Raw genomic sequence first — 11,366 nt, forward strand, 5'->3', positions numbered from 1 at the left:
AGATCTAAACTTAAGTTAAATGGGGTCATAAGGGGAGAGCCTCAACCTCATGGGACCAATGCCCTTTGAGAAGAGGAGATGTCAGAGCTCCGCACACACACCTGCATACAAAGAAAGCTCACATAAAGACACAAGGAGGAGACACTGATAGTTTACAAGCCAGGAAGAAAATCCTCACCAGAGCCCAACCCCACTCAGCCTTGACCGAGCATGCCCAGGCTCTAGACCAGTGAGAAAATAAACTTCTGTTGTATGAAGCACCCAGCCTGTGGAATTTTGTGATATCAACTCATTATGACCTGAATGTGATATGTTCCTCCTACCTTGAAGCTACTGCGTTCAAATACTCGATCCCCAGCTAGTAGGGCTGATTTGGAAGGTTATTGACATCTGGGGACACAGTACCCAGCTGGTATACACACACCAACAAGGCAGACCTTGAAGGTGATAGATGCTTCTGGTTCTGACTGGAGCTCTCAGCTTCTTGAATTGCCAAGGTCTGAAGAAACCTATACTGTAAGAAGTTCCAACCACCATGGCCTCGGCTGCTCTCCTTGACTTCCCCACAGTGATGGTGTGTAACCTCTGAGCAGAATAAATCTTTTCTCCCTTCCACTGCTTCTACGGGAATTGCCAGGGCAATGAGAAAACTGTATAACAAGTGAAGTAAGATCTAATCTGTTGTAGGTTTTGTTGTGGAGTTTTTGTTTGTTTTATTGGTGGTTGTGGTTATGTTTATTTACTTATTTAGTTTGGCACTCTGGCCACAGTGTTCTAGAAAAGGGGTAGTCCTCGCATTTTCAGTATAATTAAATTCTTAGGTGACACAGTAGGAAGGCATTGACCATATTTTACTGAAGAAGTATTGCTATAATCATTCAATAAAACTATAGAAGCTGTCATATATTTAAGTAGCACACACACAGAGACACACAAAATAGGTATTATCAAGTAATATAAACAAGAATGACAAAATTCAAAGTAACTTCTAAAACTAAAGACATTTCTAAATAGGAGTTTTGATAAGAAAGAATACTCAAAATATATGACTATTTTACAAAATATTACTTCATTTGGTTATTCAATACACAGTGGGCATGAACTATATACTAGGCACCAGTGTGGCCACTGGATATCTTATACTCTGACTATTTTGTTGGCTTTTGGGACCTTCTTCTCACATGAAGTCAGTCACCTTGCCCAGCCTTACTACATGGGGAGGTGCTTAGTCTTACTGCAAGTTGGTATCCATGGGATGCCTGTCCTTTCCTAAATAGAAAAGGAGGAGGAGTGAATTGGAGAGTGGGAACAGAGGGGAGGGGGGTATTGACTGGAAGGAGAGGAGGGGGCGAAACAGCAGTCAATGAACTGATTAATTGTTTTTTAAGAAAGAAAGAAGGAAAGAAAGAGAGAGAGAGAGAGAGAGAGAGAGAAAGAAAAAGAAAGAAAGAAAGAAAGAAAGAAAGAAAGAAAGAAAGAAAGAAAGAAAGAAAGAGCAGATTAGTCCTCCATTTACTGTAGCATTTGTCCTAGGAAAGATTTTATGACAAGTATGTAGAAAGCCAGACTGGTCCAAAATGGGGCAGGTTTCAATTCCTTTGTTCTCCAGTTTAGCACGGTGCTACATCACACCTTCTGAAGTCCAACATGGGGCAGAGGAGAAAACGCCAGTGGTCCTGTGGAAGCCAATGACAAGAACAGCAAGATAGAAAGCAAGGTCAGGAATGAAAAGGGAACCACTGAGCGTGTGCACAGAAGAGACAAGGAGCTTTCTCATCAGAAGCATAAGTCCACGGAGCTCCATAAGACGGCCACCAAAGCTCCAAGTTTCAGCTCTTGCTAAACCGGTAGCCTCACTTTCCATGTAAAGTATTTTGCATTTTATCCTGAAGGTGGTAGGGAGTCACAGCGAGATTCTAAGAGAAACCATGACACAAACAAAAGTTCACTTATTTTAGGGATAATTTGCAAGAAATCACATTGAGAACAACCTGGAATGGGGCAAGAATAATCAAGACTCTACTCCAGAAACCCAACTAAGGGGCAGGGACATAAAGAAGACAATGGGCTGTGTTGTGTATTCTTGGAGATCAAAAATAATAAACAAAAGCGTACATAATCTTCATTCTCTTGAAGGTAAAGAAGCAAGATGATTAGGCACATAAAATACTAATTAGAACCAAAGAGAGAAATACAACGTAGAAATGACTGCAGAAAGTGGCTAAACTCTCTCCTCAGAGCACCGTAACTATCCCAGAGATGAGGGAGATCACCACGTGCTTGGTGAGGGCACATGGGGACCCAGAGGCCAGGACTTCATTTCACAGTGGTGTCAGATTGGACTAAACAAGAGGAATGACTCACAGGAAAGTCCACAACAGATTAGAGTCCAGGCCTAGAAGAAATGGGCAAACAGTGTTGACAAGCTGTGGAAGATAAGGCCGGAAATAGTTCAGGCAATTGTGGAAGGTCGTTAGAGTCCCATAAAGGACATAGGAGATTAGACTTCATCCTGCTCAGAGAGGAGTTCCAAAGGAGGGTTGTTTAACGGTCACAGCAAGACCTTGACGAAGCAGATACTTTGGAAAGAGTCATCTGACAACAGTGTTTATGATACAATGGAAAGAGCAGGAGGAGCTTGGGAGGAGAAAAACCAAGTATGGCGCTATGGCAGAAATGAGTCAGGGAGAGAGCCTGGATGTGGAGAGACGGAAGCAAAAGAAACGGGGAGACAGACTTTCGCAAAGGCAGCAGCACCTCAGGACACTGGATCCTTCCTCTGTCTCCAGGCAGAAATCGCAGGTGCTAATTCCCATACTGTGGTGGCTCTTCTCAAACCGCCCCTCAAGACAAGGCTGTTTAGCAAGAACCCCTCTTCTGCCCATGCACAAGTAATTACTGGTATGAGACATATTTGTTTCTTTAAGTGACTGTGGTTAAAAAATTGGGGATAAAAAGCAGAGATCTGCCTTTGAAGTTCTGCCCTACATGAAAAAATAAAGCAAAGCCAGGTGTGAGGGAGGCCATGGGCGGGAAAGGAAAGGCCAAAAGGTAATTTTCCATCTAGTTTTCTCAGGCAAGTCTAAGTATTCCTCAAAGAGACCCTTCCCCTGAGGAGAGAGGTTGTTCAGAGGGTCTAATTAAACAGTGTGTCAAAGTGTTCCGAGGGCACAAGTTATTCACGAACATGTGTTAGGCATTATAAGAGAAGTATGTGCTATTGTCCCACAGCTTTCTCTGACATGCTTGATCTCTGCCTTCAGAAAGCGCTACTGACCCACGGCTACGTCAGATTACATCAGAGTTACTAGTGCAGATGAGTTGGAGGTAAAATTCTGGCTGTTAAAGCAACACAGAGGCTCACTCTAAAAACGCTTGCCTTCAAGGGCTTATTTCTTAGCTATCAACTTCATAACTAATTGATTATGTTAATAAAACTGGCAAAGGGTTGGAACAAAATACCACCCCGTTCTTCCTATAAACTGGTGCACTGAACGCCTTAAAACCAATAGCCTCCATCTAAATTTTTACTTAATGATGCATGTTCTATTTCTTATATAAGGAGGAAAATTGACCAAAAAAATCCATTTGTGTGCTGCATGACTTTCTAATTTTTATCTTTCTCTCCTTTCAAAAACTACTTCGATGTTTGCTGTGTACAGAAAGAAAGCAAGTTACCCTGTGTCCATTGTTTGGATTCATCTAAGACCTAATTGCCTCCTACAGGATAATTTTGCCACGAGTTTACAATTAGCATGCATTTCTCATGCATGAGTTGACCCAATTACATAACAAATTTTACCTTTGGGGATTTCTCTTGACTGCTTGTCTTCTGCCCACCATACAACTCAATTTCACACTGTCAGCAGCTGAACATGGTTACAGTCAGTCTCTGTCAAAATGATTTATTTAAATTACAAACAGAGACCAAATCCCCAGATAATCGTCCCTACCCTCTCACGCGCACCCTCACATTCGGCTTAACTTTGAATCAAATCTTTTAATAGTCCATAGACACTGTATTCAATTATTTAGTTCCAATAATCCAATATTTCTGAAGCTAACTCATAAAGTCTCAGGGAACTAAATCAGCAGTGTCCTTGTGAGTTTATTAATGGGCGTATAATTTATTTTACATTCTAAGTCAATGAAAATTTATGTGGCTATATCAAAAGAGTTAGAATTAATTACATTTCAGTATCAAATTACAGACAGCTTTTGAACTTAGCTTTTCTTGCAAAGGAAGCAAGCTTTTCTTATGAATGGGTATGCTGGGTTGTAAGGGGCGGGAAAAAAAAAGAGCATAGTTGCAAAACAGGATACATAATCAAAAGTGTAGGCACTCCCAGAGTAGGAGAAATAGTCGGGTAGGCAGTAGTGTAAGGGCACACGTGTAGGCACACAAAACTCTTCCCAGTGTGCATCAAGGACTGGCACAAACCCAGGCAGATCTGATCATGGTAAACTTACTGTTTCCATCAGTCTGAGAAAGTCTAGGACTCTCTTATTGGTTTCTCTTTCTTTCCTCTTCATATGATACTTTTTTCCCACCTATGATAAACTAGAAAATAAACATTAGCTTTTATCTACATCATGAAGGCTATCAAAACCTCCTGGGGCTATAGTTTGCCATTTTATTTCCCAATTTATCCCTAGACTGTGTGAGGCGATGGAAAGGGCAGCTTCTATGTGGGCATGAGCAGATGCAAGGAAATACATCCGTCATCTCTGGCAGGCCACACCGAGTTCCTGTGACATGTGCTGAACACACTGCCTTGCAACCCTGTTGTGTGTATCCTGAATGGTAGGTGCTGAACACACTGCCTTGCCACCCTGTTGCGTGTACCCTGAATGATGGATGCTGAACACATTGCTTTGTCACCCTGTTGCACATACCCTGAAGGCTCACTGTATAAAGGTTGAAGGGTGGGAACCGCCTGAAACTAGAGCTATCCCAGCAATCTCTGCAAGGATGAGGTTACATACGCTTTGATGCTCCCCTGAAACTAGAGCTATACCAGCAATCTCTGCAAGGATGAGGTTACATACGCTTTGATGCTCCCCAAAGGCACACTATCCCTCCATTCAGTTCTGTACATGTACTTTCCTAAACTATGGTTAATAAACATGCAAAGATAGGTATGAACTGGGGACAAAAGGAGCCATATGACAACTGAGTGACTTAATTGTGAACACCCATAGAACCCTGAGATGCTAAGACAGAACTTCCCACAAAGCTCCCCAGCAGCAGGCCGCTGCAAATAGACTTGAAATAAACCTGAACTTGTAAACATTGCCCTCTGTTAAATTTTCCAGGTGAATATCCTGACTTCCCATTTAAAAAAAAATCTCTAATCCCATGAAATAAACAAAGTCAGTCAAACTTCCTCTGATATGAACATCTTAAACTAAAATGAAGACATCAACAGAACACCACTGGGAAGGAGAACGCTATTTTAAAAGCCCAGTTCTGCTTCTTTCCTATAGGTAAGTAAATTCCAAACTCCACCTCCTTTCTTGTTTTTTCTGCTGTTATCCTGGGTAATGTGGCAGAAGCACTTTAAATGTCAGTACTTAATAAATCCCCCGTGTTCGCTATGTTGTCATTATGGATATCAAAACAAAGGAGGCAGGGCTAACCCATCTTTACTCCCTTTATTACTCAAAATTTGAAATTTAGGGTTCTTCTTTATCCCACACCCCCGTAACGTTTGCAGACTGGGCGGGTATTTCCAAATGGCTTCAGTTCCTAGACAAATGAACATGAGAGCGCCTGAAAATTTTTCATAACAGTGACAGACACACACAAGCAATCAAAAATGCCCACTCATCCATAACATATTACCCCAAACACCTCGGAGTTATTAAATTCACAGCTTCATGTCTTTATACTTTCCCCAGTCCAAAGGAGATTAACAGCAGCTTAGAAAGAGCCACTAAATATCCAAAGGTAAAATGAACTGGAAATATATTCTATAAAGCAGATCAAAAAGAAAAATATAGACTATAATGATCACTCAGCTTCCCCCATCACCTGGGGTCTAATGGAAGACTCAACGCACAATCCTCATCTCTTCTGGTCACCAGGGTGAGCCCAACCCAACCATCTCTAGCAGGAAGATTCTAGAGTATTCCCAGTTGAGACACTGGCTCACTTATTTCTCTCAAAACGGAAATAACCAAGGTCGCACTCAAAATTATCTGTGTGGGTTTTGCCTGAATATTGTTCAGTGGGTTTAAATGAAAGTGGTCTGGAAAATGAGAATAATCAACATGGTTTTCAAATTAACCTGGATTTTTAACAGCAGGAGTCTCTGGAATAATGTGGAAAAACCCAGTGCAGAACGGAAGAAACTTATGAAGTTGTGGTCTGATAAATGAGAAATAAATTCACCAGGCCTCAGAATATTCTGCAACTTTCGTTCTTCAGAAGTAGGAGACCAGGATTTATTTCCAGTGCATGAACTGGCTTTTTGGAGCCCAGTCCCTATACCTTGCTCAGCAGTGATGTGGGGGCTTGGTCCTGCCTCAACTTGATATGCCATGGGAGTCCCTACCTTTTCTGGGGAGTGGATGGGGGCTTGGGTGGGGGGAAGTGTAGGAGGCAGAGGGAGGAGGGGAGAGAAGGGAACTGTGTTTGGTATATAAAATGAAAAACAAAACTTTTCAATTAAAAAAAATTAAAGTAGAGTCTTAATAGAAATAGTGTTAAATCTTTCCTTTACTGTAATCCAGTCGCCGATAGACCTCATCATGGTTAAACGAACAACTACTGCAATTACTACAATTCTAACACCAAGAGCATGCAGAAGGGGAATGGCTTTAAGGTATGGACTACTCTCTGCCTCATTGTTGTTTGAACAGACAGCAATGTACATGACATTTATAGATTAATACGTACCTGCATCGTATGGGGTTTGGCATGATGAAGAATGGATCTGCAAACGACTTCTGGCATTGAATATAAAGTATATTCCTGCTAATGATAAAGTTTGGCGAAATGATCAGTTATTTTCTAATTACTTATGAACATAGACTTAATTTGAACATACATAAAAAGGCTTACCTTTGAATGAGCCGCAATCCTCATGTTAGCTGTCACGTGGATGTCTTAAGTAGAGTTGTTTAGCTCTTTGAAAATTAAGTTTCTATGACAGTTGAACATTTGAGATAGAACTGTAGTGTGTACAACATTTTAAAGCTCTGAGCAGAACTATCCATGAAATACACCTTTAGTTTGTGTTTTCAAGCAACAATAGTGTTTTGATTTGAGAAAAGAATGAATGGGAGAAAAATGACGGTGATTATTTCTATGATTCTTTTTTGGAAGTCCAAAGAGTCATAAGAAAAACCAAACAATGGATATCATTAGATCTTGGAAGTCAACTTCTTCATTCTAAATGAAAAAGTCAATTCTAATATAAAATGTCCACATAAAGACCAAACAGGCTAAACCTTAGGGAATGTGATGAAAAGAAAGGTTTCTTTCCAGCCCTGAAATAACATCTTAATCATCAAATATTCCTGTTCTTGAATTTTTGACATCTAACATTTTCTTAAATTACATGCTAAACTCTAGTTGAACTAATATGTGAGTGTAAATATACATATATGTGCATGCATCTCATTACCAAGCCCCCAAATCAATAAATTTAAATGCATCTGCTAACTGTAAGCATTTCCTAGAAATTAGGGCTATATTACTTATAACATCTACATACACAAGTACATATATATACACACTTACAATACCTGTACAAGCAATAGCCACCATATCATGAAATAGTGGTATGAGCTTTGCATGTTTGTTCACAACTATATCATACACGGCTGTCGATTTCCATTCTGGAATTCAACGTTAAACTACTCCTTTGCAGAGAAATACATTTTGACACATTTCATAAAATACCTTGGAAAAAATACAATCACAAATATGAACTACAAAAGTTAAGAATGAACCATTTAGCCAGCTTTACTAAGTACTAAATTCACATTCTAATGTGCCTTGGACTTCTGCCAGTCCCAATTTTTGTTATTTTGGAAAATACATTACTAAAAAGATATGCCTTCCAAGTAGAAAGTAACTATATATACAAATGTTTATTTCTAAAATTAGATGTAACATATGATTAATAGATATTTAAAGTAAACACATAATTAGAAAAAAACAGATTTTTTAAATAGACGCAAACTATGTATTAACTTTATATGGTGATCTACAGGAAAAAAAACTGTCAGAATTTTAAATTACAAACATTTACTTTTGACCAAATTCGAAGGCTTGGAGATATTCAAACTATATGAATAAAATACTGAATTATGACTGGTTGGCTGTAGAGAGATAGCTGTGAGGAAGCCTGAGGGCAAAGCTTTAATAGGTGACGTCACATTTTATGAGCAGACTGAACACCACTCAACAACAGATACACTTCACACTCATGCTCCATTCCCATCCAGAGACACATCCCAGAGGCGCCCCGTATTGAGAAAAGCAGCACCTACGTTACTGATTTGCTCCTGGGTCCTCTTCAGTCTCTGCAACTCAGGAGTATCCGTGACGATGCTGAAGCCCCTCCCTTTGCTTTCTTCAAAATCTCTTTTGTACTTGACCTGAAAAGAAAGAGGAAAATTCATGTGTGTACACATGTGTGTACATGTGTGTGCATGTCTGTGTGCACGTGTGTGTACATGTCTTGTGCATGTGTGTACATGTGTGTGCATGTGTACGTGTGTGTGCATGTGTATAAGTGTTTGTACATGTGTGTACATGTGTGTGTGTGTGTGTGCATGTGTGTGTACATGTGTGTGCGTGTGTGTACATGTGTACATATACACACTCTCACACGAACAGAAAAAGTAAATAGGAATCACCGATCCCACGCAGGATAGACAAGGACCCCAGAAGCTGCTGGAATTGGAGACCATGCTACATGCCAACATACCTACATGCACAACCCAGCTCTGAGAAAGAATTATCCTGAGAGGCATGGGGGCGGGGAAAGAACTAAGCAGACAAGGAAGTTTGTGTTCCAGAAGTTTTCCCTGTGGCCTGTCTGGTCTTCAGGAGGCTACCTATTCTGTGCATTCTGGTTCCATCTGTTCAACGATGATAACCATAGAAGCTATTTAACTGAATACAGGGAAAAGATCAAATGGCCTAGTAAATGTGTGTGGCTAAATAGTACATGTATTTCACAACGGGTACTAGTACCACCGTTGATGCTATTTAAACTGCCACTAGTGAAGGAGAAAGTAGAAAGGGGATTTAATATTATATTTAATATTATAAATATAGTACAAGGCCCATATTGTCAGCGAAAAAAAAAAAAAAAACACTTGGAGCCTGGGCTGCCCCAAGTAGGAGAGACACGAATCAGCAATCAGCCCTGCCTGCATGAAGTCCCCCTTCTATGTCATACAGCAGAGCATATGGGTACGATTACACTGTGCCGCACTGACAGATGTCGAGTAGATAAATACTTATGAAAATATTTATATAGAAGGCCACACCTCAGGATTAGAAGGTGTCTCCATTGACCCTCGGTACTCTGTGTGCAGAGCTATTATAGATGCTTTGGTGGGAGCACAATTCTATAATCCCAGCATTAAGAAGGTAAAGCAGGAAGACCAAGTGTTCCAGATCAGCCCAAATTACACAGTGAGATTCTGTCTTATTTTAAAAGGGACAGGGATATAGCCTAGCAAGGTCAAACCCTGGGTTCAATCCCAGAACTACAAGTAAATTAAGAGAAACAGACTCTTTTGTATCAAGACTAACAGGGGGCTGTGGGCTAGAACAACCATGGATAAATCCTGCAAAGTCTATCTCCTGTTGACCGCGCAGTGACAGTTCCTAACCCAAAGAAATACTTGTTTTGTTCATAACAACATACTCACACTATTATCTTCTTGGTTTTTTTTTAAATCTCAAATCAAGGACAAGGGAAACACATGTCCATAGCATATAATCTTCATTTTGTATTTAGAACTAAAAGCGTCAAGTTAACAGCTAAATTATTACAGGTTTGTTGCAAATGTGGATCCTACATAGGTTTGCAAGTTTTCTTGGGACCATCTCACTGAATCACACTCGGCTTCGTAAACTCAATCCTGTCAAGAATAGTTACCCTCGAGGCTACTCAAAGATTTTTTTTGGCCAGATGAGCTCCAAAAGAAAAAAAAAAAACAAATGGAAAAATTTAGGAAATTCATCAGTTTTAACTTAGCAATATCTAATTTTCTCTCCATACTTTCCTTAATATTCTCCATAAATTCCTAAAAGTCCTAAGACCTTTACTTTAGCTCTTGCCATAAATAAATGATCCAATAAGCAGTTATATTGTTATTGCAGAGAAAATGCTGAGTGAGCTGGGCTTTCTACCTCACTCTCCCAGCATTCACGACAGCTGGGCCCGGGTCTGAAGACACACAGGCCCAAGGCACGCTCTCCGTGTATCAGTCTCCTAAGGGCGGCTGAGCAGCTTTGCTAGTAGTGAGAGACAGGCTAGCAAACTACTGGAGATATGAGATCACACCGCAATGACCACACTAAGCATGGAGCCCTTCCAGGGAGGCCAGTCTACCAGCCACACCCCTCAGTCCCACGGCAGCTCCAGAGAAAGCACCATATTTCATTCCCTCTGGTGTTTGCCTTGAGTACGAATTTCCAGAGAAGGAAATAAACGAGAAAATATACTGGGTACTGAAATGGTATGTTTGGAACTGATGAGCATCCGACTGCCCTCGCCAGTCACAGGACTCCTACGAACAGTTTGGTTGGGGACTGCCTACTCAAGTGACTTGTTTGGAAAGTGTACAATCTTTGCTGCAAATGGTTCTCAGTGTTTTAGACGCCGTCTCTTCCTTTGTAATGATGTGGTACACTATCAACGCCCACTCAAGCGCCGACCACCCAGCATCTGTTTATTAGATCCAGGGAGCAAGGGAGCCATTAGTCAGCTCTGTCTTCTGCACACTCCCGCCGGCTTGCATCCTACCCAGCCGCAGAGCACCTGCAGAGGTTCATGGGAGTGGTTCAAGAAATGTTTCAGAGGAGGAAAGCCAAGGAGAAAAAGAAGAGAAGAGAAACTGAGAAGAGAGTGGGGGCTGCTAATCAGACCTAGAGATCAGAGAGCCATCTCAGAAAAGGAAATAAAAGTGGCTCTCCACGGACCAGCATCTGCCTGAGGCCCGTGAGGAGGGATGAGAGCCAGGGCACTCAGCTGAACACCCAGATCGCATTTGGGAAATACCCACTACCACTGTGCGCTTATGAATTAACTTACCTGACACGATGATTCGAGTGCTTATTGGCCTCATATCAGCAGCTCTTTCCCAGCCTCTCCCAGGTAAAATAAAGAAGAAGA

At 41.0% G+C, this 11,366-nt stretch overlaps 1 protein-coding gene and 1 long non-coding RNA gene across 7 annotated transcripts in view; one reads left to right on the top strand and one right to left on the bottom strand.

Annotated features, from left to right (window-relative positions):
• The window catches only part of Nebl (nebulette), a 350,526-nt gene that overhangs the window by 145,318 nt on the left and 193,842 nt on the right, over positions 1-11,366 (bottom strand). For 3 of the 6 annotated variants that reach the window (XM_026782977.1, XM_026782973.1, XM_026782978.1), the window contains exons 1-3: positions 7,067-8,496; positions 6,902-6,979; positions 4,471-4,561 (exon numbers count right to left, since the gene is read on the bottom strand). Coding sequence is in view for 1 of the 6 variants with exons in the window: in XM_005354653.3 (XP_005354710.1) it covers positions 8,503-8,610 (108 nt within the window). In the remaining 5 variants the exon portion in view is untranslated. The other 3 variants (XM_026782975.1, XM_026782974.1, XM_005354653.3) reach the window with 3 other exon arrangements.
• Positions 4,626-11,366, top strand: part of LOC101983808 — an 8,447-nt gene continuing 1,706 nt past the window's right edge. The window contains exons 1-2 of the long non-coding RNA XR_001229068.2: positions 4,626-4,804; positions 5,317-5,487. This is a non-coding gene — a long non-coding RNA (uncharacterized LOC101983808). The remainder of the gene's footprint in view (positions 4,805-5,316; positions 5,488-11,366) is intronic.

The sequence above is a fragment of the Microtus ochrogaster genome, chromosome 16, assembly GCF_000317375.1.
Source record: "Microtus ochrogaster isolate Prairie Vole_2 chromosome 16, MicOch1.0, whole genome shotgun sequence".
In the NCBI taxonomy this organism is placed as follows: Eukaryota; Metazoa; Chordata; class Mammalia; order Rodentia; family Cricetidae; genus Microtus; species Microtus ochrogaster.